A 24581-nucleotide genomic window follows, 5' to 3' on the forward strand; every position below is an offset into this window, starting at 1 on the left:
CGGCAACCTGAAAGGACGCCCTCTGGTATCCTGAAGCTGTTACATTACGGTAGCAAGTTGCACTTAACCTTACGCCGCCAGCAGTGCCTTCAATGGAGCATAACAAGCTTTTCCTCTCAGAAGGATGCCACAACTGTTCGCTGTGCCAAACAGAAAGCCAAGAAGACCATGAATTGCGTGCGCACGCAGGTGCTAAGCTTGCCCATCAGTACGTCTCTATGGGAGCATTATTACCGTACGGTACCACACAGTCTCAGGTCCATTTATCACGCCCAGTGTTCTTATGATAGCAAGCAGCTCAGCTATTACGTAATGCAGTGGTAGCCCTCTTGTCACGAACAAACCAAGTCAACTTTTCATCGGCCAGGTCACAGCCTCTTCTTTACATGAACATGCCTACCTAACCACTTCCATAGCACAACGCTCCTGCGCCTATCCTCCTCCTCTTCCTCCTCCTTCTCAAGCCATCCTCCTTGCATGCCGCGCCCTTACGTGGCCAGCGACAGCAGCAGCGCCGTGCCGCGCATGATCCAGTGGTCGGGGTCGGCGCTGCCCGAGCGCAGGTCAACGTTGATCATGAACGACGGGCGCTCGCGGGTGCCTGTGCGAAGCGGGTACAGGTACAGCGGGCAGGTGTAGATGCCCTTGGCGGTGCGCTTCTTGTTCTCCACGGGGCGGAACAGCAGGATGGGCATGGGCACGATCAGCTCCATGGGGTTGGGCTCGCACAGGCAGCCGTTCTCAAAGTCCCAGCCGGCACCTGGTGCAGGGAGAGGGCAGGTGAGGGCAGGAGAGCACAGGTTGTCAGGAGGTGGTCGCCAGACAGTAGCGCCCATGTGTGTGCTTTCAGCTCACTTGCAGGTTAACGGTACTCCCATCATGCATTGAATGTGCAGGCCATGCAGGCATATGTATGCACGCATCCATGCCTCCAGCTTCCCAGCATACCCAGTGTATGTGCCTAGCTGTTCTCCCACCCTGTTCCCCACCCTGCTCCCGCACTGTTCCCCGCCCTGCTCCCCGCCCTGCTCCCCGCCCTGCTCCCAGCCCTTTACGGCACCTAAGCCGCACTCACCCTCCAGGAACAGGCCCTTGATGTACACGCCCTCCTTGGGCGGCGCGTTGATCTCGCGCTCGTCCAGGTTGATGATGCTGAACTCGAAAGACAGCGTGTCAATGGGCACCGACGCCTTGCGCGCGGTGGTCTGCAGCACGGCTGTTAGGAAGCCCGTGGGGTAGGTGAAGCCCGACAGCCAGTACACGCGCGGGTAGGTCTCCTCCACCCAGGTGGCCAGCTGCTCAATGCGCTGCAGCAGGTCGCGCGTCCAGGGGCCCAGCGGCTTGAGCGAGGGGTAGGTCTTGAGCCAGGCGGCGGGCACCTTGGCAGCGTAGAGCGACTCGAAGATGAGGTCCAGGTCCGCGGACATGACCACCAGGCCCTTGATGCCGCGCTGCAGCTCCACGCAGCTGCGGCGCACCGCGACCAGCAGCGCGTTGTAGCGCTCCACCTCCTGGAACAGCACCACGTGCAGCGCCGACGGGTCGTCGGCCTTGGCCTTCATGACCTCCTCCAGGTTGAAGGGCTGCGGCACCTGGTCCAGCAGGTCCGTCGCAATGGCCATGACCACGTCCTCGCGACGGGTGCCCGCCCCGCCGGCCGCGCCCTCGGTGCGCGGCTGCAGACTCAGCAGCGAGTCCAGCAGCACCTTGCTGTCCTCAATGAGGTAGCTGATCTCCGCGTTGGGGTGCTGGCCAAACGCCTCCGGCCGGTCGCCGGCAGGCAGCGTGAGGATGTAGTCCTTGAAGCTCTGCAGCGGGCCATTCTCAGGGACGTAGTATGTGGACAGCGGCGAGAGCAGGTAGCCCGGGACCGCCAGCGCGTCCTCGCAGTAGAACTTGTTGAGGTAGGATGCCAGCACGCGGCGGTCCAGCTCGTCGGTGACACGGCCGCCGTAGTTGGCCTCGGCAATGAGGTACTTGAGCGCGTCCCACGGCGTCTGCTCGTAGGAGTCCAGGTAGGACTTGAGCAGGTCATCCGACACGGAGAAGTCGGTGTCGTTGAAGTCGTAGGGGATGTTGAAGCCCAGCGTGCGGAACTTGCGGCGCTCCAGCAGCACCGAGTGGAAGTAGGTGAGCGCGAACAGCAGCTTCTGGTACTTGATCTGTGAGGCGGCACGTGTTGAGGGAGAGTGGAGGCAGGTGTGGGCGGGTTATAACGAAGTCTTGTCAGGTGGGGACTGCACAGGGTGTGTATATGCACATGTTTGTACATGTTGATGTATCCAATGCCCACTCCTAACCCGGTAGCAGCATCACGCTCCACGCCTCCCACACACACTCCCCAACCCACCTGCGTCTTGCACTGCGCGTAGCTGGCGTCCGACACGCTGTTGTACAGTCGCAGCAGGTTGGCGCGCAGGCCCTTGGGCGGCTCCGTGGTCATCTTGATGCCGCGCTGCAGGATGGCGATGGGGAAGGACGGCGACGGGTTGGAGGACAGCCACAGCCGGAAGTTCTCGTGCGGCTGCTTGGTCTCGAAGCCCTCGATGATCTTGTCCAGCGTGGGCAGCCACGAGGTCATGAGGTGGCAGTTGGCCAGGAACACCCAGTTGCCCTCGCGCAGGCCGTCCTCAATGAGGCGGGTGGCGGTGGGCGCCTGGCCCTGGCCCAGAGCCACAGTAAAGAACCTGGGGATGGGGGATGGGGGGCAATGGGACATGGTAAGGGGCAGGTGTGGTCAGCTCGGCAGCAGGGAAACACGTGCAACAAGCGGCGGTTAGCATAATCCGCCCCACTTTTGACACGCTATCATGCGGTGCGTGTGCCTACACGTGGCTTCCCCAGCCGTCACCCCGCCCTTCCCCACCACCCGCCCCACGCCCAGCACCCCTCACACCCAAGCCTTCTCCCCGCACCCACCTGCTGGTCATGCCCTTCTCCGTCGCCAGCTTGCGCAGGTTGTCAGTGGGGTCCACGCCCGCTGACAGCACAAAGATGAGCGGCGACAGCGCGGTGCTGTCCTTGAGCGTCTCCGCCAGGTCCAGCACGGGCGGCTCCACGTACTTGCGGCCCAGTGCGTTGGACACGTAAGTAGTGGCCGCGAAGATGACGCGGTCAGGCCGCAGGCAGCGAACCAGGATGAGCCGCTGCAGCTCGTTGCACTTGGACTCCCACTCGGCGGGCAGCTCCGAGGCCTCGGGGTCGCCCTTGCGGTACCAGGCCTCCCACTCGCCCAGGTTGGACTCGAAGCTGGACACGACGCCCTTGAAGTTGGGCAGCGCGTCAAGCTCGGTTATGTTGTCCCAGGCCTCCTCCGAGATCCACTCCTGTGACGGGTTGTTGGGCTGCGAGGAGCGGTCCAGCACGGTGCCGCCGCGCAGGAAGAACTGCCACTCCTCGGTGTTGACCTGGTTGGCGGTCTGCAGGATGCGCACGCACATCTGCAGCGACAGCAGCAGCTTGTGCCGCTCGAACAGGCCGCGCGAGGTGTACTTGTACACGGCGTAGGTGTGGAAGTCATTGAGCGACTTGATGCGCTCCGCCAGGTTGTCATTCTTGGGGCTGTTCTTGATGGACAGCAGGAACAGGTCGTTGTAGGCGTCCAGCGAGAACTGGTACATGGGGTCGATGGTGGACAGGTCGTTGAGCACGAAGTACAGGACCGAGGCCCGGACCGAGCAAGGTCGGTACAGCTGGCTAGCCGCCTCAATCTTCTTCTGCGTCTCCTCCGCCACGGCCAGTGAGGCGTTGACCTCCTCCCAGGTGGTCTTGGACTGGTCCAGCGTGTTGATCAGCGTCACGTTGTCCAGCAGCGAGCCGGTGGCGGTGGACAGCAGGTGCAGGATGGTGTCCTCCAGCTCTGCCTGCGTGCGCTTGCCGGCCGCCACCTTGACCACCAGGTCATTCTTCTGCTTGTCCAGGTCGGGCCGCTCGTTCTTCACCACTGTCGCCAGCAGCTGCGCCTCCAGGCCCTGCTCCTTGACCGCGAAGTTGACAATCATGACCTTGGTAGAGATCTCGGGCGTGTACAGCGGGTTGGCCAGCTTGGTGGTGAGGTAGAGGCGGAAGTCGAAGTTGTAGTCCACCTCCTTGTCGCCCAGCTTAATCAGCGTCTGGTTGCCGCGCTTGATGAAGGATTTGGCCAGCACCGGCTCCAGGATGGGGTCAATTTCCTGAGGGCGGTGGAGGTGCGGTGGAATGTGGGTGGAGTGGGTGGAGTGTGGGAAGAGAGTTGGGTGGGGCGACGGGTTCCAGTGGCGTGGGGGTGGGGGTGGTGGCGTGGACGGGGGCGGCAACTAAGGGTAGGTGGCAATGCCTTGATTGCGGCCTTGCCACCGTTATCCATCCCACCCCCCTTCCAATGCACCGCACCTGCAGGATGTCCTGCATCAGCACCGGCTGGCCAAACTGGATGGCGTTCTCAATCTGGCGCGCCATGTCGCTCATCTGCAGGTTCAGCACCTTGAGCCGCCCACCGCGGCCCTCCATGTTCTTAATCCACTTGTTGGCTTGGCCCTGCGCGTACAAGGATAAAAGTTGACGCACGAATACGATACAGCTATTGCACAGCCGCTAGCACACATAGCACACAGCCGCACATTCACAAGCTGCCAGCAGCTCCTTCAGTAAGCACCCACCTGGGGGTCGATCATGAGCGGCCAGCGGCGGCCGCGCGTGACCATGACTCCGTTCTCGGTGGAGAAGGAGTCGGAGGGCAGGCCCTGGATGTTCCAGTCGCGCACCATGGCCGGGTTGGCCAGGAACAGCGCGAAGTCAAAGTGCTCCGAGGCAGGGATGTTCAGCGCTTTGACCTGCGGGGGCGGTGCAGCGTTGCAGCGTCACAAGGCGTTGTGAGGTTACGCATAGCCAAGTTTTGCAAACCCTATCACCACCTGAGACCTGCCACCATAAGCCCGCATCGCCTCTCCTTTCCCAGTTCCCACATCTTCCGCTGCTCTCCCCCGCCCGCACCTGCGGCAGCCAGGTGTGCTTGACCAGCTCGTCGCGATACTCGGATGGGAAGGGGCCGGCATAGCTCATGAAGGCAGCCGCCACCACCACGTCGCCGGGCAGGCAGCCCAGCGCGATGTTGTACTCTGCAACCCCAAATCGCAATGGCAGGGTGGAGGGCACCGGTGGAGGGGGCTGGCACGTCAGCGACGCACACGCAAACGAGAGAGCTGGGCCCTCCCCTTGATTGCGTGTCCTCAGAAGGTGTGATAGCGGCCGCAAGGTACCCGGGACCCGCCGCCTCCAGCACCCATACAAAAGCACGCACCTGAGATGGACGCCTCCCAGCGCACGCGCTCGCCCGCCAGGCCCGTGACCAGCTTCTCCGCGCGCTCCAGCTTGCCCTCCAGGTCCGCCAGCTCCTCCTCCAGCGCCTGCTTGCGCGCGATGGAGGTGTCGTACCTGCACAAGGATGATTGGGACGGCGAGCGTTAGAGAGCAGGTACGTGTAAGTCAGGGCGCTAGCCGTGGGCAGCACCAGCAGCAGCAGGCCAGGGCAAATGCGCACGCCGCGCACTGCAATGCCTGCGCCACGCCGCGGGTAGGTAGCCCGCACCCTCAGACCTGACGCCACACGCCCAGCACACTCACTTGTCCTTGAGCGCCTGCACCTTGGCCAGCACCACCGCCAGCTGCTCCTGCGCCAGAGCCAGCGCCGCCTGCTTCCTCGCCAGCGTGTCCTGCGCCGACTTGAGTTTGGCGCGCTTCGGCGCCACGTCCTTGGCCACATAGCCGTACGTCTCCATGGCGTGCACCCACTTGCACATGCCGCTCGCCGCTGCCGACACAGTGTTGATCTTCTCGTATGTGAAGTCGGGGTTGGCGGTGAACTTGCCGATCTTCTTAAGCAGCGAGTCGTCCAGCTTGTCCTTGTCGAACTCCTTCAGGCTCTGCATGAAGTTGGCGTCCGACAGGCGCTTCTTGGCCTCGTCCCAGTTGGGCGGGCGGCGCAGCACTGCGGGGTCAGGGGACACGGAGAGGCGCTTGAGCTTCAAGCGAGGGAGGGTGGCGGGGCAGGAGAGCGGTCAGCGGTCAGCATGCTGCCCCACACATACCCCGAAAGCAAGCCGCGCCGCCGTACCAAGCACCACATGCACACGCACCTGTGAGCACGGCGTTGAGCGTCATCTCCACCTTCTCGGGCGGCTTGGCGTAGGCCTTGAGCTCCGACATGTCCTTCTTGGTCAGCACATCCAGCGCCGCCTCCGCCTCGCGCAGCGCTGGCAGCGCCTTGTCCAGCTCCTGCTGCACCTGCGCCGCGATGATGTTGGCCTCTTCCGCCTCCTTGCCGATCTTCTGGGCCTCGGCGTTCACCTGCGTTTGCGTGCGGTGTGTGCGGCGGTGCGGGTCGGTGAGTCCACGGTAGTCACACATGGATACAGGGCGAACTGGCTGTGTGAGGGGATACACGGGAAGCGGGGTGTGTGTGCCAAACGCACAGGGCGGCTGCCGCCGACCGAGCGTGCACCTGCTTCTCCTGCTCGTCCGCCACGCGCTTGTCCTGCACGATCTCCACCAGCAGCTCCTCGCAGTCGGCCTTGGCCTGGGCCACCACCACCTTCTTCTCCTCCGCCACCTGCGAAATTTAAGCGCAACACACACACATACGGTAATGATTCTAAGCACAGCACTAAGACACACGAAGTTCAGATATAGGTGGCCTAATGCAGCGCACAGTTTCATGCCTACGCGTATGCGCTTGCACGCACGCGCGCTCCCGACCCAGCCACCCACCCAAGCACGCAAGCAACGCTACGCACCTTCTTCATCGCCGCCACCTGCACCGACGTCTCGTCCAGCTTGTGCAGGCCGCCCTGCAGCTTGGCGGCCTTCTCGCCCAGCTCCGTGCGCTTCTCCGCCAGCAGGCCCTTGTAGCCGCGCACCGTCTCCAGGTAGTTGGTGGGCGTGACGTAGTTGCGGCGCTTGAGCGCGGCGAACATCTTGGCGCTGGTGTTCTCCACCGACTGGTGCGCCGTCACAAACACCTTCGCGCGCGGGAAAGACAGCAAAAAAGATTTGAGGCATGCATGCTTGCTACTATGCCGGCGTTCCATAACAGGCTTGTTGCTTCGATCGTTCGGTGCCCTACACATGTCTGGAACAGCCCAGGCAGCTCAGGGCACGGGCTTCAGGTCCCACCTTGCATACGGCGGTCTTGACCTCGGTGCTGCCCAGGTCCACGTCCATCAGCTGCTTCTGCGCCACCTCAAACAGCGCGTCAGCCGGCCACTCAGTGAACCTGTAGAGGCGGCGGCAGCGGCAGAGGTGAGGGCCAGGCGGCGGCGCGAAGGGAGGGTCATGAGTGGGTGGGTAGGGAGGGGCACGATACCGAAGGGGCGGCGCTGCGGGCACTCGTGCAGGCGTAAATTGCACGAGAGGCGGTGGGTGCCAAGCGCGAAAACGGTGACGGAAAAGGAGCGACACCCACCAGTCGATGGTGGTGCAGTTGACCAGGCCGGGGAACATGCGGCAGCGCTCGCGGAAGGCCTCGCCCACGGGGCTGAGGCACAGCACCACGTGCAGGTTGGTGCGCACGCGCTCCAGCAGGAAGCCGTACAGCGCGTCCGCGGTCTCGCCCGCGCCCGCGGCCTTGGCGGCGGGGCGCAGCTCGTCCAGCACGCTGCCCAGCTCGTCCTGCACGTGCGTGCGTGCGTGCGTGCGTGCGTGCGCGGTTAGGGGAAAGCGGGAGTGGTGGTGAGCATCGGCTTGGTGGCGCGGCGTGGGTTGGGGTAGGTGTGGAGGTACGGCGGGTTGTGGCGGGGTATGACGCCGGTGGTTGTTAGAAGTAAGGGCGAGCGTATGCGCGTGTATAGAAAGTGGCAAGTCCAGGCAGGCCTGTGTTGCGCGGCTCACCTTGGGGAACAGGTTGGGTACCTCGCCGCTGGTCAGGATGTTGTTCACATCCTCCAGGAACGTCTCGTACACAATCTGCGACGGGTAAGCGGGGCGTGCCAGTCAGCCACAGGTAGGAAATGCACTAGGCTGTCGCTGTGCCGTAAGGGGCTCTTGCAACAGGGCTCGCCCGCATGCCCACCCGCCGGCGTCCGCCCCATCCTCCGCCCATGCACGCAACAAACAAGCGCACCTGCGTCTCATCAAACAGGAACACCGTGGGCTTGTTGGCCACGCCCGCCTGCCGGTACAGGCCCTTCAGGTCCTCCCGGAACTCCGTCTGGCGGTAGTTCTTCGTGATCTCGATCGTGAAGCATTTGAGCTCCGCCACGAACGCCGCCAGCCGCGCCAGGCTCTTGCGGCCGCTGCCGCCCACGCCCACTAGCAGGGCGTTGCCGCGCGGCTGGCCCAGAATGCGGTGGATGCGGCACACGTGGCTGAGGGCGTCGCGGAAGAGCACCAGATCCATGGCGCTGTGGCCGGGCTCCAGCGCGTAGTCCTCCAGCCTCTCGGTGAGCAGGTCCTTCAGAGCCACCATGTCGCGCACTGCCTCGTACACCGGCACGTCCACGTTCTGGGTGGTGCGGGTGTGGGTGGACGGGTTTGGGGGCAGGCGTGTTGGGTTGGGTGCGGGGCGGGTTCGCGGCGTGGTAGGGTCGGAGCAGCAGGCCAGTGGCCGGGCCACGGGAGTTGTCGCAAGGCACACCGCACAGCGCAACAAGCGAAACACTTCCATCCCTTCCGCGTTCCTTGCCAAAGCGCGCACGGGCCATGCACAAACAGCCAAGCGACACACCTGGCGCATGAAGGTGACAAAGGGCGGCACGGTCTCATTGTAGGCCTCGAACAGTGTGCCGAACGAGGTGCTGAAGGTGGTGCCCAGCTTCTCGTCCAGCTGCCGCACCAGCCACTCCTTGTCGGCGTGGTCCCACATGCGGTCGGCAATGATGCGCATGCACTCGTGGCACCACAGCTGCAGCACCTCCTCCTTGCTGTTGTAGAACGCCTTGGTGGCCTACGCAGGGTGAGCGAGGTGGCGGGCAGGGGCGGATGGTAAGGGTTGGGTGTGTTTGCAAATGCCCTGCTTCAATCTATGCGATTCCTGATACCCCGTCCCTGCCTTAATTGCCTGTTCCATCCCAGTCGTCCCCACTTCCATCCTCTCCATCATTCCCCCTTCCCCAAGACCCAACAGCACGCCTAATCACAATCGCTCAACCGCACCTGCATCATGCCCTGGATGATTTTGGCCAGGTCGCGCGTGTTGAACAGGTAGTGGCTCTTGGAGGGCGTGGGCAGCAGCTCCTTGGAAACGGCACGGTAGATGCCGATGGTTGCCATGGTGATGGGCTCGGACAGCGGCTTGACCTCGTCGTCAAAGTCCGCCAGCTTGGCGTTCAGGATGGTGCCGAAGATGCGCTTGAGCTGATTGTCGTTGGGCGCGGTCACGTTGAGCGTGGCGAAGCAGGCCTGCACGCGCTGCGAGAAGGCGTTGCGGCCGCCGCCGGGCGGCGCCATGGCTGCCAGCAGCTGCATGTCCTTGATGTGCTTGACCTCGCACTTGGCGCGGTCGTACCAGAAGCCGTTGTCCACCCACAGCTTGAGCAGCTCCAGCGGCGGGATGAAGCCGAACTTGGACTTCTGGGGCATGTTGAGGTCGTCGATGAAGCACACCAGGCGCTTGCCGCCGGCCGGCGCGAACACGCCCTTGGTGCGCTTCTCCAGCTTGCCCTCGATGGTGTCCTGCAGGCTGTTGGAGCTGGTCTGGGCCGAGAAGTTGATGGTCATGGAGCTCATCCGGTCGCCCGGCAGGCCCTCGAGCAGCGAGCCCACGATCATGGTCTTGCCCACGCCCACGTTGCCCACGATGAGCGTGTGCTGCGACACGCGCACCAGCGCCGAGCCCACGAAGCGGTTGCGCACGGTGTCCACCGTAGGCACCAGGATCTTAAAGAAGGGCTGGTCCATCGCCGGCTTGAAGGCGCCCGTGAGCTTGGTCTCCCACGCCAGCCAGCTCTTGGCCTTGGGCTCCACAAAGTACTCGAAAACGGTGTCGGAGCTGGGATAGCGCGTGTCCATCTCGCGCATGAACGCGTCAAACTTCTTGCGGCCCTCCTCATCCAGCGGGCCGCCGATGCCCCAGATGAGGCAGAACAGGAACCACATCTCCACCAGGTTGCCGCCCGTGCCGCCGCTGGTCTCCTCGGGCGGTGCGGCGGCGGCAGCGGCAGCGGCAGCCGCCGCGGCGGCCTTGCTACCGGGCGGGCCGGCGGACTCGTCCACGGGCATGGTGCCCACGCCGTTCTCGGGCACGGCCAGCGCGTCCCACAGGCGCGTGAAGGCGCGCACGCAGGAGAGGCGGTCGGTGGGCACCAGCTCGCGGCAGTGCAGGCGCTTGTGCTCCAGCGCCGCCTCCATGTACTTGTCCACCAGCTTGGACACCTGCGCGCATGGTGGTACACCCCGTTTAGAACCCGTTTCATGGCCCGGTACAACCCGCTTAACGTGGTGCCAGTGGCAAAGCAACGCATGGCTGCTTCTGACCGGTTCACAGCACGCTGATGATAAGCTTGTAGGCAGCAGTACAGGATCACAACCGTAGCGCCTCCACTCCGCACCCACATCCCCACACGCACCTGGTCGATGATGGCGGCATCGGCGCCGGGCGCGGCCTGCTTGGCGGCCAGCCAGCTGGTGATGAAGGGCCGCCAGCCCAGGTCCTCCACGTTGAGGTAGATCATGCCCGCGCGCGACACGGTGGCGGGCGAGGCCTGGCTCAGGTCCTCCACCTCGAACAGCAGCGACACAGCCGGCGTCATGGCGATGCGCTCGCCTGCAAGAAAACGCAGTTGGGGAGTTCGCGAGCAGCGTTTCAGGTAATGGTGCTGGGGTTGTATGGCTGTACACGGCAAACTCAGGGCGAGCAGGAGTCAAGATGCATCATGGCTGCACGCACCCGACAGCAGTGTGAGCAGCTTATTGTCGTCCAGGGTGGTGTTCATGGACTCAATCCACAGCGTGTCCACGGGGCCGTCGAACAGGATCCACTTCTGCTCGTGCGTCTCGTCCTTGCACACTGTGCGCATGATGCGCGCCAGCACGCCGTCCTGCCACTCGTGTGTGGCGGCCTCAAAGCAGCCGTACAGCTCGTCGTTGGACAGCGCCAGAGGGTTGATGGTGTGCACGTGCACCTGTTGGTGTTTGTGTGTGGGTGTGTATGGGTTCAGTGGTGGGGCGCGATTAATGAGGCTGGTGAAACAGGGAGGAAAGCTGAGTGGCAAAGGCAATGGCGATACTGCGCACGCTCACCTTCTGGAAGCGGTCATCATCGGGCTCCTCCTTGCGCAGGCGGCCCAGAGCGCGCTGCAGGCACTTCCACGCCTCCGACTTGCCAGAGCCGGTGCGGCCCACAATCATGTTGCCGTGACGCGCCACCTTGCAGTCGAAGACCTGGATGATCTTGGTCACGAACTCTGGCACGATCTGCGGTTGCGGCGGCGGCATAGATGCGGCGGCGGCGGCATAGATGGGTAATGTAAGTTTTGATGAATACCCGCGATGCCGTACCACCCACTTCCCATGCGGCCACCGCAGCTACCCAACCCTGCCTTCCCTCTCCCTCTCCCCCTCCCCCTCCCTCTCCCTCTCCCTCTCCCTCTCCCTCTCCCTCTCCCTCTCCCTCTCCCTCTCCCTCTCCCTCTCCCTCTCCCTCTCCCTCTCCCTCTCCCTCTCCCTCTCGCCCCCCCTCCCCCTCCCCCTCCCTCTGCCTCTCCCTCTCCCTCTCCCTCTCCCTCTCGCTCTCCCTCTGCTCCGCCGCGCACCTGCAGGTTGGACTCGCGCAGCTCCGCCTCAATGGCGCGGCGCAGCGAGCCGCCGTCAGCGGGCGGCAGCTCCACGCCCGGGAACAGGTCGGACAGCAGCGCCATGAAGAGCGGCAGGTCCAGGTACACCAGCTTGGGCTTGATCAGGTCCAGCATGGTGCGGTACAGGATCACCTCCTCGCTGCCCTCGGGGTCCAGCCGCTTCAGCGAGCCGGCGGCGCGCGCGATGGGGATCACGAACGAGCTGTGGGTGCGGGTGCGGGTGCATGGCGGGCATGGGCAAGGTCGTGTGAGAAATGGGGTGGCGAGGGTGTCAGGTGCCGTTGTTGCGCAATGGCAGCGTGCGTGACTGGGTGCGGCAGGAAAGGGGTTGGTGATGGGAAACCGACTGAGAGGTCGAAATAAGCACGCACCGCAGGCCGTAGTCGTAGTGGTCCTGCTTGGACAGCTGCTGCTGCGACAGCTCCATGATGGCAATCATCTTCTTGGCCAGCACCTTGGCGGAGGAGAAGCCCTCGCTGAACATCATGATCTCGGCAATCAGCGTGAAGTCCGGCACCATCATGGACACCGGGCGCAGCATGGCCTGTCGTGTTGGGGAAATCGTAAGGGGAGAGGGTTGCCACCGTGCTTGTATGTTGCCGAGCAAGGTGCAACTTGATAAGCACTGCTCTGCTCAGTACCAAAGCCGCGACCCGTTTACGGGTACATGTGAGGTGCAGAGCCCACCACGGCCACTACAGTCAGGCCCAGCACGGGCCCCACCTTGAGGTTGTCGGGCAGCTCGGAGCGGCCGGCGTAGCCGGGGTTCATGGTCACGAAAATGCCGCAAGAGGGGTTGAGCCGGATCTCCTGGCCCAGGAACAGGAATCGCTTCTTGGACTCCTTGATGGCCTGTGAAATTGTGGGTTGGAGTATTATGCGAGGGTGGATGCCAGGTTGAGGATGAGGTTGTGGTTGAGGAGGCGAGGGCGGACGCAAGAGTGGAGGGCGGTGTGTGTGTGTGGGTGGGTGTGGGTGTGGGGGGGGGGGGGTAGGGAGCGAGGGCCAAAATGGAAGGGTTGACGGGGCCCCACGGCTTCGCAGGAGCATAGCCAAAGCGTGTACGAGAACTGCGCCCCTGCCACTAGCCCCAAGCGCACCTGCATGACCGCAGCGATCTGCGTGGCCACCACCGACAGCACCTCCACCTCGATGCGGTTGAACTCATCCAGGCACGCCCACGCGCCCGTCTGCGCCAGGCCGCTGAACATCTTGCCAGTCATCTTGTAGTCCACGCCGTCGGAGCAGTTGAACACAATCACGTAGCGCGCCAGCGCCTTGCCGAAGTCCTTCACCGTCTCCGTCTTGCCGGTACCGGCGGGGCCCAGCGGGTTGCCGCCGCGGCGCGTGAACATGGCCGCTCCCAGGGTCATATAGCAGCGGTCGGTGAGCGGCGTTATGACCAGGCGGCCATTGTTGCCCTGGTACTCGTAGCCGTAGTAGAACACCGACAGCACCTGCTTCACGATGCAGTCGTTCTTCTCGCGGTCCCAGTAGAAGCGCAGCTGGCTGACCCACTCGAAGTCGTTGGTGCTGGAGCAGTTGGACTTGCCCAGCTTCTCAATCACGTCGCGCGCGTGCACCTCGATGGTGATGAGCGCCACCACCTTGTTGCGCTCAATCTTGTTGAGCTTGGAGCGCGTGACGGCGGTCAGCTTGTTAAGGTAGCTGATCCACTTCTTCTTCAGCAGCTTGAGATTCTTGCGCGCGCTGTCAGCGTCGGCCAGTGCCTTCTCGCACTCGTGCGTCCACACGATCTGGCCAGCAGTGATGATCATCTGGCCCTGGTTCTCCTTCACCCACTTCTCCTTCTTTTGCGCTGTGGGTTCCAGGTGGGTGGGCAGGGGGCCGGAAATGTCAGGGCGGCATGGTAAGCAGCTACACGCACAGGTATGGGTGCAGGGTTCGGAACGCCCACATACCGCTGCCCACTACGACGGTAGGCACTTCCTATGCCGCCACACACTCAGCAACCCTGCCCCGCCCTTCCCTTGCTCCGCCCTTCCCACCGCACTTTACGCATCCTGCCCTCCACCCAGTTCTGGCCTACTCACCCTTGGACTCCTCCAGCACCTTGTACAGGTGCTTCTTGGTGGTGAGGAACATGGCGTCCTCCACGCGGTTGAGCCACTCCTCGGGCCGGCCCTCCGTGATCACGGGGTTGGCGAAGGGCAGGTACTCACCGTCGGGCGAGGTGATGCCCACGCTGATGGTCTGCTTGCGGTCCTCGCCAGGCAGGTGCATGTCCAGCTTCTTGATGCCTGTGCATCCCGAGTAACACGAGTGTCAGAGTGGTGGGTGAACAGATTCAGCTCAGATAGCGCACAGTATGGGGTGGAAGGCGCGATGGAGTTTGGTACTGGGGCACGGCAGGCATGGCAGACACCGCGGCACATGGCCGGCACGCGCATGCACAGCAGCAGGCACGCACCCTCGAAGCACTTCTTAAGGTGCGGCTGCACGTTGAGCGGGTCTTTGGCCTGGCCCAGGATTTCCAGCAGGTCGTCAGAGGATAGGAAGTAGAAGCGCGGGAACTGCTGGCGCTTGTTCTCCAGGTAGTTGTCCAACGACTTCTGGATGCGCTCCAGCTTGTTGTTCATGTCCTGTGTTATGCACACGGTTGCCCGGAAAAACTCGATGTATGCGCCTCAAGAGCCCCAGGGACAGCTGACATAGCCCACGCCGGCTGTGCTGGTGAGTGCGGGCCCCATGGGTGAAAGGCGGCAGCGTGTGGGCAGGCTGCGTGCCCATTTCAGCCCCACAGCAGCCCTGCTCCCGTACATCCCCCGGACGCGCGCCCGCCCCGGCCATGGGTGCGCACCTGGAAGGACTCCAGCAGGCCCTGCGCCGTGCAGGCCTTGAGGCAGTTGGCGGTACTGTACAGCTGCTTCATGAGGCGCATGAAGTTGTTGTGCACGGCGTCAAACATCTGGCTCTCCTGCGGCAGCTGCTTGCGGATGTCCTCGCTGCCAATGAAGATGTTCTCCAGGTACATCCAGTTGCGTTGCACCTGTATTGCACAGGGTTCCAGGTTATGGGGGCACGCGGTGGGGGGTTGTCAGAGCTTTGTACGCCATAAAGTTGTGGAGGCAGGGCGCGGCCCAATATGTGCGCCCGCAACCTGTCAAGCCTCCAAGGGCGGGTGCGGGGTACACACACGCATGTGCTGCCACGCACCTGCAGAATAATCTCAATCGTCTCGGAGATGTGGCTCAGCGTCTTCTCCCAGTACGCAATGTCCTTCTCGAACACAATGAAGTACTTGGAGGCCTTCATGGTGGACAGCGTCACGATGTTCTCCTCCAGGCTGGTGAAGATCTCCTCCGTGCTGCGCAGCTTGAAGGTGGACTTGTACTCCGCCATGTCCAGGCCCAGGGCCGACCATGTGGCGGCGATGGCCTTGATGTTGTTCTCAATGGCCAACTCCTGCGGGTGGTGTTGCAACATGCATCAGCGCGGGGCACAAGCTGAGGGGCAAGGTATGCAAGCAACAGGTAGGCCCGGTGTTGCCCCAAGCCCCCAATACCGGAACATGTACCCCTTCCTTTCCCCGCATCCCAGCACTCGAGGCATGCACTGCTTCTTGCTCCCCGCACCTTGGTGGCGTTGACACTTAGCTCCGCCACGAACTCCACGTGCTGGTCCAGGCGCAGGGCCACCAAGCTGTCCAGCGTGAAGTCGCGGCTGTGCGGGTCGAACCTGACACCGATGTGATCCTGCACAGGGTTGCCATCACGTGTAAAGGTTTTGGGTCAGCACAATGCGTCCGACACATACTTATGTATGTGCCTGACGCACGGCGCCGCAGGAAAAGGCCCTTGCAGCTTAGGCAGGCGTCAAGAGTCCACTAGGCTGCCCCGGGGCCCACCTGCAGGTTCTGCCAGTGGCGGGGGCGCATGGCGGGGTTGCGCAGGTCGGTGATGAGCGGCATGGTGCGCTTGAAGGCGTCCAGCGTGTCCTTCAGCGAGCTCCACACCGTCCACTGCCGGATGTCGCGGCCCAGTTTGGCCACGTTCTTGCCAATGCGCACAGCCGCCTCCTCCATCTCCTCCACCTGTTCAGGTTCCCAGCGGCTGGTCAAGTTAGGCCAGCGCACACGTGCCTCAGCCTACACAGCACCGCTCCCAACCCAAGCCAGCCCATGCCCGACCGAACCCCGTCCTTCCCCTAAACGCAGCACGCGCCTTGATATCAGTGAAGGAGCCGTCCTTCCAGCCATAGTACAGCTGCTCCCACTCGTCTTTGAGGCCCCAGATGCGATCCAGGAAGTCTAGGTCCTTCTCCATGGCTGCCAGGTCCTTGTACTGTGGCTGCGGGATGTTAAAGATGTCCATGCCATTCTTGATCTCCGCTGCCTGTGTGGGACAGCGAACGAAAAGGAAATGGGGGTACGCTCTTTCCCGCGTGCGAACGGTGTGGCAGTGGTGAAGGAGGCATGAGAGGCCAACTCGGGCTGTGTGGGGGGCTAATGCCGTAGCAGGTGGACCGCATTGGTGCAGGCAAGGGCACACGGCAACCAGCACGCACCCGCTTGCGGGTGTCCTCATCCGCCTGCTTAGAGGCCTGGATAAAGTCCAAGGCGTCTGGGGTGGGCACCTCGGAGCTGTGGGAGGTGGGGATTCCAGGAGCGGTGGGTTAGGGACTTGCGATGGTCCTAACATAGTGATAGAGAGCGTCTGTGTGTAGGCAGATTCTTCCACGGCCTTGCGTCCCGCCCACCTGTAGGGCGCATCGCGGCTGAAATCCTCGCACAGCTGCGCCACGTCTTTGAGGAACGTGTCCAGCAGCGACTTGACCTTCTCGCGGAAGTTGTCCTTGTAGCGCTCCAACTTGCCAGCAGTCTCGTCCAACAGCGCCTGCGGGCAGCGCGGGCGGGACAAGCTTTTAACGTGTTGACAACACGCATCCCACCCACGGCACTGCACCCCTAACAACAGCGTCACCCACACAGCATGACACCGCACATGACCCCAATGCATAGGCAACAAAGTGCATGACACAAACAGTATCGCAAGAGGCCGAAGCACCGCGCACCTGGAACTGCGTCCACGCGGGCTCCAGGCCCTCCAGCAGCGCCGCCTCCTCCTCCTTGGCGCCCACCTCGTACCGCTCCAGCAGCTTGTACTTGTCCCGCAGCGGCTCGAAGCGCGCCTCCGTGCGGCGGCGCTCGTCTGCCAGGCGGCGGTGCAGGCCCACCAGCTCCGCCAGCTGCTCCAAGGTGCTGGGCGCCAGCATGAGCGAGTCCTTGTTCTCCCTGCAATACGGCACGGCACACGGGTTGGTCAAAGCTGTCAACGCTTGTTCGCGCCTTTGAGCCTGCGCCTTCATTCATTCTGCCCGCCATCAAACGATGCTGCATTGCCCACAGCCATAACGCTGTGCCGAACCCCGCCCGGAAGCAGACTGCGTTGTACTCGCCCTTCCCTTCCCTTACCACCCCAGCTCCACCGCCCGCCCTGCCCACCGCCCCCCCCCCCCTAGGCCACGCTCTCTTCCTTGCTCTTTTGCATTGGGTTCGGTTTAGTTTGCGCTGTTATTTGCAAACCCCCCCACACACACACACACACACATACACACACACACGCACCACCACCACCGCCCTGCGCACCTGAAGTAGGTGTGCAGCGTGCGCAGCTCCGTGGCCGCCAGCTGGCCCAGCAGCCCCGTGAACTTGGACACCCAGGCCTCGCAGTGCCCCACCAGCGTCAGCTTGAGCGGGCCGCAGTCGATGCGCAGGAAGCGCATGTTGGTGGCGCCGTCCTCGCCGCGGATCTCGTCGATGCACTGCAGGTAGCGGCTGATGTCGGCCTCGAAGGAGGACAGCGGCTTCTGCGCCTTCTCGTAGCGGCGGATGTAGGCGTCGCGGTCGGCCTCCCACACCTGCATGCCACGGTACGTGCGGGATAATGGTAGTGGGTGGGGGTGGGGTTAGATGGAGTGGGAGGCGTGCGACGTGCGATTGCGCGCAGACACTATTGGTTTTGTAGGCGGGAGGAATAGCAGGGAGAGCGCCAGTGGATCAGTAGCAGGGTTGCGGGCTGGAAATGGGAGGCCGGCAGGAAGGTGGGCGAGCCGATTGCGGGCTGTCAATAGGCGGCCGACAGGAAAGGGGGGGGCGCCTACCTGGCGGTACTTCTTCTCCCAGTAGGTGAGGAAGGCCTGCACCTTGTCGATGATGGAGGTGATGCCTGCACCATGGAAGAGGAGGAAGGAGATATTGGTTTCAGAACCAGCTTGTGCAGCGTCATCAGGGCAGCAGCGTAGAGCCCCGTACACTTTGTGGCAATGGCAAACCAGCACCGTACGCACCCGACGTGATCTGCATAATGGTCCGCAGCACGGCGTCCTCATCCGCGCTGATGGTCTCGTACAGCGTGGGCAGCGGCTTGGGCAGCGGCAGGCCGGCATCCTGCATCCAAGAAAGATGACGCTTAGGGCTAATTAACACGCCTGCCGCATCCATCCCACATTCGCAACCCCAGCACCCAGTCCCACGCTGACTAACCCCTTCTCCGCCCCTCCCCAGACCTCCCCAGCCCTCCCCAGCCCGCCCCCGCCCCAGCCCCAGCCCCCTCCCTTCCCTCCCTTTCCCTCCCCTTCCCTCCTTTTGCCTCCGCTCCCCAGCCCCAGCCCCAGCCCTAGCCCCAGCCCCAGCCCCAGCCCCAGCCCCAGCCCCAGCCCCAGCCCTCCCCTCCTAACCCTCCCCTCCGGCCCCCTCCGGCCCCCTCCTGCCCACCTCCATGTCGCGGCGCTGCTTGTCTGTCAGCTGCAGCGCCACGCGCGGCACGGACTGCAGCACCAGGATGAGGTTGCGCGCCACGGAGTTGATGGTGTCGAACAGCGCCTGGATGGTGGGGCGCAGCTCCACGCGGTTGGTGCGCTCCAGCACCATGGTCACGTGGAAGATGGGCATCACCTCCGTCTTGTTGTCGCCGTTCAGCAGGCGGCTCAGCTCCTGCAGTTTGCGATGCGGGGAGGACACATGTGTCGCATAGTGAGTGGACGTGTCTGGCTGCCCAAGTTCTTGACGGCGTAACAGCAAGACAGGTGGGAACGCAACCCAGCCAAAGCAGGCGTAAGCACAACCACATGCAACCATTCCAGGCGCTGTTCGACACCGTCAACATATGCCACACCACGTCGCCACGCCGACACCGCCAGCTCCCAGCCCCACGCCCGCACCTGCAGCGACTTCTTGATGACGTGGCGCAGCGCGTCCTCCAGCTTGCGGTCCACCTTCTGCGTGAAGCGCACCCACTCGCGCTGCACCTCCTCGCTGTCCTGCTCGAACACGCGGTGTATGCTGGCCATGATGTCGCGGATCTCGTCCACCGCCGACACCAGCCGGTCCTTGATCTGTGTGGTGTTGCACCGCGTTGGGGCCAGCAGTATTCACGCAAATGCCGCAGTTGGTAAGTGCATGCATGCCTTTTCTTTTGCAAGACTGGGACCTGCGCAGCGCATGGAGCGATGCCCCGCTGCAACCAACCAACCAACCATCCAACCCAAGTAAAGAACCCGCTGCCTGCACTCCCGCCATCCGGCCATCCCGTCAGGCGACCTCACACCTTGGCGTGGTGCGACTCCTGCAGGTTGGCAAACTCGGCGTGCTGGTAGATCTTCTTCTTCTCCACGTCCACCAACACCAGCTCGCTGATGGAGCGGCAGATGGCGTCCAGCCGCGAGTTGGCGGTCTTGTAGTCGCCCACCGCCATGTCCGCGTCGCGGCAAAACCTTTTGAGGGGGTAACATTCATGTTGTTTAAGAAGTGAAGGCGTGGCCAGGAACAGTAGGGGCGGGTGTTAAAGAGCACAAGGAAAACATTACGCGTAGGACAGTGTATGCGATGCAGGGGTGGGTGTTGTAGTGCGCACAGCAGCGCGTTCAGCGAGCTGCACCCGGTAACGTCTTGCGGGTGTTAAGAGCGTTGAGGGCAAGAAACAACGCCACAAGTTGCAAGGCGTTGGGGGGGCTGAGGGGCTGAGGGGCTGGTAGTCCTGGTACCGTAAGCGCACTCACTTGCGGGCCTCGCGGTAGTAGAACTCCAGTGCGTGCTTGTCCGCCGTCCACTGCAGCTTGGTGACGCCGGGCATGATGCGGCGGTCCAGGTAGCGGATGCGGTCGTGGAACAGCTTGCGCTCCTCCTTGTCCAGCGCCGTCAGGATCTGCGTTGGGCACGGAGAGGCAGGTTGGCAAGGCGGCAGTGACAGGGAACGGCTGCTGCCTGGTGCCTAAACTGCCATGCCGCCGCCTTTGACCACGGCACCGCTGAGTGATGCATCTACCATCCATAGCCGCTTCCTAGCCGCCCCTGACCCTCCCTCCCAGCCCTCCCTCCCAACCCTCCCTCCCAGCCCTCCCTCCCAACCCTCCCTCCCAACCCTTCCTCCCAACCCTTCCTCCCAACCCTTCCTTCCAACCCTCCTCCCTCCCAGCCCCAGGCACACACACACACACACACACACACACACACACACACACACACACACACACACACACAAACACGGTAACCGGCGTAGGTATTTGTGGGTAACTGCGCACGCGTGTACCGTTTGCTTGTTTAACACACACACACACACACACACACACACACACACACACGCACACGCCCGCAACGCCCGCCCACCTCACCTTGTTGTAGTCGCGCACCACCATGAGGATGTTGTCGCGCAGCACGCGGTACTTCTCGCGCTGCGCGTTGATCTCCATGGCCACCAGCGGCACCGCCAGGCGCATGCGCTCCCAGAAGTGCACCTCCTGGCCCATGGACAGCAGGTCCTTGTGGAAGTTCATGGACAGCAGGCCGCCTGGGGGGCATACGGTACATGATTGTGAAGAACAGTGAAGGGCTAATATATATTGCCGGTAATTTGCGTGAACCACAGCCGACACACGGGACAATGGTGCCACAGCAGTGCGTTGGCAAGTTGCAGCCCAGGGCCTCAAGTTGCAGCTCGCAGCGCCGGTATCGCTGCACCCACCCGAAGCCTTGTCCTGCGTGAGCAGGCAGGCCTGCAGCTCCTTGGCGATGGAGCTCTCGATGGTGCTGAACCAGTCGTTGTGCGTGTTGCTGATGTACTGCTCAATGGCCTGGTGCGCCAGCTCGTACTGCTGCATCACATCCGCCGCCTCCGACACCTGCACGCACACGGGTAAAGCCACCATTTACCGGCACTGACTCGCCGTGCCAGCAACCCAAAAGCAAGAGCTCACCCTTACCCTGACAGCCGCCTCCGTCCCGCCGCACCACAACCCACAAGCCCGCAGCCCCACGCACTCGCGAGGCCTATAACGCAAGCGACACCGCGCACCTGCGGCAGCGTGTAGCGCACCGAGTCCACCACCTTGTGGCTCTGCTCCAGTCGGCGCATGAGGTTCATGGCGTACTTGGCCAGGCCGGCGTAGCGCGGCAGGATCGGGCTCTTGGGCTGGCTGCGCTTCACGGCGTCAAACAGCTTCTTCACGGTGTTAATCTCGGCATTGAACAGCGCAAAGAACTCCACGGTCTTCTTCTCCACGAAGCGGCGAATGTAGTCGCGCTTGGCCATGGTCTGAGCAGGTGGGGAGAATGGGGCAGCCCACAGGACTTCTCGTCAGACACTGTCCGCCTGCACAAAGTACATGAGCATAGTCCCCTGCTCTGCCTGCATCGCCGCCGCCCCATCCTTCCCAGCAGCAGTGCACGCAGCCCCACCTGGAAGCCCTCCAGCAGCTCGCCGCGCGCGGCCAGGCAAGGCTGTGTGTCGAAGGCGCGCTGGATGACGTTGGCCATCATGACCTCCAGGTCCTTCACGCCGCCCTTGAAGCCGTTGAAGTCGTCGTGCCAGCTGCGTAATTCGCCAAGCAAGACATGCAAGCTCGTCAGCGCCTTGGCAACGCGGCCGACTGGGGCAGCGCGACGATAGGACAAGCAAGCAAGCGGCTAGCTGCAAGCGAGCTCAGGCGCCCGTATTACGGTACCATGCAGCCCGAAACACAGTACCAGGCAGCCCAAGCCCAGCCCTACGTTGGAACCCAGCAATGGTGGGACTCACCGGGTGGCCTTGACGTCCAGGATGTCGTACTTGAGCGCCTGCAGCCCCTGCACCAGGCCCTGGAAGGACTCCTGAATGTCCAGGATGCTCTTCTTCACCTCGGGCCCGTACGTGCCGCCAAACACAGGCAGCGGCGTGCGCGGCGCGAACTGCAGCTGCGCCTCACACACCTGCACAACGTTTGATAACACGAAGGGTTTGCATGCCGTAATAACTCATATGCGTGCCACGTGCGCATGCGCTGCACTTCCCTAAAGAGCAGACAGCCTGGTGTTACGCAGGTGTAGCATGCGCTAGACGAGGTGGTCAATCGCGGCCCCACCTCCAGCAAGTCGTTGCAGCGCTGCAGGAAGGCGTCGATATGCGCGAAGATGGAGGAGATGTCGAAGTCCCACGGCTTGGGCGAGCGCACCGCCACCGCCGCGGCCGTGCGCTTGTACAGCTCCTTCCACCGCTCACCTGCAGCAGCGCAGCAGGCAAGGATAAGTCGGAAGCGCACCCATCACCAGGATTACGGCACCGTGCCCGCCCTTCTTGGTGCACGTGCCCAATCCCGCTGGCGTGCCGATACACCCCATGCGATGTAATGTGGCCATGACCCTGTGTAACGTAACATGCACGGAGGCCTGCCCCCGCCCCCGCCCGCGCTCCCGCCCGCGCCCCCCGCCCTCACAAGCCAGCCCCGCTCGCTTTTGCATGCTGCCGGCACGCACCCGCCTCCATGCTCTGCCGCAACGCCACCATCACATTGTCCACGTCGCCGCTCCACACGTCCGGCAGGGAGATGACGGAGCAGCAGCGGTTGATGATCTCGTTGGACAGCTTGCGCAGCAGCACCGAGAGGCGCTCGGGCGTGTTGTAGAAGCGGCTGAGGTTCCACACCATGCGGATACAGTTCAGGATGGGCGGCAGCAGGCTGGGAATGGTCTGCGGGTGCGCCGACGCCAGCTGCTGGCACGGCTCCTCCAGGCACAGCAGGAATTTCAGGTTGTCCTCCGCCGCCACCGCCTCCCGGTGGATCAGGTTGCGCAGCGACAGGAACGGCGCCAGGTAGCTGGACTTTGCGTACTCCAGCACGCTGACGATGGAGGACACCGCGCCGTCATCCAGCTGCGCACGGATGCCGGACAGGTCCACGCTGCGCTCGCGCCAGAACTCGATCTCCGCCAGCGGGCCCGCCTGCTCCGACGCGTCCACGCTGTCCTGCTGGTTGAGCAGCTCCTTGACCTGCCGCGTCCAGTGGATGATGGTGGATTCCAGGCGCTGCACCAGGTCCTTCTGTTTGGCGGCCGCCTTTGGGTCGCGCAGGTCCTCCTGTGGGGTGGGTGAAGTGTGGTGGGCGGGGTTTATGGCATGGCTACTGACGCGAGGGATGGGTGGAGGACCAGGCGGAGTGGGGCAGGTGGAACCAAGTCCAGGTGGTGCGAAGCACGAACTGCAGGAACGAGATTGAAGCTAGCGCACAGCAGAAGCCCCGAGTGCCCCATCCAAGCCCCCCTGCTCGTCCTCCCCAAGCTTTCGTAGCCCGCGCGCACCTGCGGGATGTACAGGATGGTCTTTCCCTTCACCTCGTACACCGTCTCCGTCAGGTTGGCCATGAACTTGTGCATTTGGGCCGTGAAGTCGCTCTTTACAGTCTCTGGCCAAGTTGTGTTGGCCACCACCACAGGAACGTACAGCCCGTGCATTATGTTGAGCAGCGAGTGCAGCGGGTCGCCACCGCGCATGACTCCGAAGAAAATGACGCTGCCCACGTTCTCGCGCGTCACAAATTTTGAAGGGTCACGGACGAAGTACACCATCTGCGGGCAGGTGTGGGCCGTGATGTTTGGGTACGGGTGTTGGGTGCGGGTGCTTGGGTGCAAGGGGCATGGAGTGCCGGGGGCCACCCGGCAATGCCCAAGGGTGTCGGGCAGTTTACGTGGGCAAGGTTGCCGTGCCACCTGTTTGAGCGGAGCGGGAGCCTCCATTTTGCCACCCTAGCAGCATAGAGCCCTCGAACCTTGCGCGCCACGCTACCCGTGCGTGAACCGACCGCACTAAGCAGTGCTGCTGGGTGAGCAAGCCGTAGGGCGCCCGTTCCGGCCACGCGCATCGTGCCCTCCCCAGTCACCCTCTGCGTGCTCTCCCAGCCACTTCTGCGTCGCCGCACACCTGCTCAAACTGCTTCGGCACCTCCAGTGCCAGCACCAGCTTAGGGCTGCTCCCACCCTCGTGCCCTCCGTCCAGGGCGGCGAACATGCGCGTGGCCTTCACGCTCATGAGGAAAGTCGAGACCACCGGCGTGTGCACATCGTTGTGCCACACGCTGGACAGCCACTCCGCGCCATCGCTATCCCCCAGGCTCTCCGGCTTCAGCTGCAATTTCGAATACATGCAGAAATTTCAGTCAGCAATTGCACCGAGGTCCAAACCTGGAAGTCAGAGCGCGCTTCGACATGCACAACTTACGAGCTGGAGCTTTGACCGGACCCACGCAATGCATGTCGCATCAGCAGTGAGCTGGTGGCCCTGCGGTAGCACGCAAGAAGTCAGAAAGGCAAGCCTCGATGCCGCGGCCAAGTTTTGCTGCTTCACCTTGCCCTCGTCTCCGGGCTCCATTTTTAGGGCTGGTTAGCCCAAGGGCCTAGGGCTTAAACTAGATGACCAGGGCGCATGAATGAAGTTAGCACGTCAAAGTCTGAGTCCCTATGCCCTTGGGTCTATAGTGAGCTTGTCTTGTAATAAATTGATGGAGTTATACTTGCTTGAGCTGATAGGACATGTTTCCGCGACTGTAATC

General features: G+C 63.0%; 1 protein-coding gene across 1 annotated transcript; it reads right to left on the reverse strand.

Moving 5' to 3' along the window:
• Positions 1–27: 27 nt before the first annotated feature.
• Positions 28–24527, reverse strand: CHLRE_14g624950v5 (uncharacterized protein). The gene is made up of 53 exons (XM_043070259.1): positions 24377–24527; positions 24251–24310; positions 23954–24157; positions 23335–23601; positions 22513–23113; positions 22122–22258; positions 21800–21969; positions 21460–21592; positions 21077–21316; positions 20747–20903; positions 20397–20572; positions 19785–19930; positions 19334–19499; positions 18948–19121; positions 18502–18720; positions 18075–18174; positions 17889–17953; positions 17374–17645; positions 16800–17019; positions 16485–16621; positions 16293–16368; positions 15950–16120; positions 15634–15819; positions 15362–15481; positions 14943–15191; positions 14587–14775; positions 14197–14368; positions 13820–14026; positions 12866–13584; positions 12489–12617; positions 12137–12309; positions 11724–11967; positions 11212–11385; positions 10859–11093; positions 10539–10735; positions 9127–10344; positions 8699–8917; positions 8096–8476; positions 7864–7938; positions 7439–7644; positions 7150–7249; positions 6771–6995; positions 6479–6586; positions 6114–6324; positions 5602–5965; positions 5279–5412; positions 4972–5096; positions 4638–4811; positions 4372–4515; positions 2920–4172; positions 2351–2687; positions 1076–2162; positions 28–760 (listed from the first exon to the last, which is right to left on the reverse strand). Exons 1-53 carry the CDS (start codon positions 24398–24400, stop codon positions 489–491), a joined length of 13542 nt encoding a protein of 4513 aa, XP_042916932.1. The 5' UTR covers positions 24401–24527; the 3' UTR covers positions 28–488.
• Between the last annotated feature and the right edge of the window lie 54 nt (positions 24528–24581).

Source organism: Chlamydomonas reinhardtii, chromosome 14 (genome assembly GCF_000002595.2).
Source record: "Chlamydomonas reinhardtii strain CC-503 cw92 mt+ chromosome 14, whole genome shotgun sequence".
Taxonomy (NCBI): domain Eukaryota; kingdom Viridiplantae; phylum Chlorophyta; class Chlorophyceae; order Chlamydomonadales; family Chlamydomonadaceae; genus Chlamydomonas; species Chlamydomonas reinhardtii.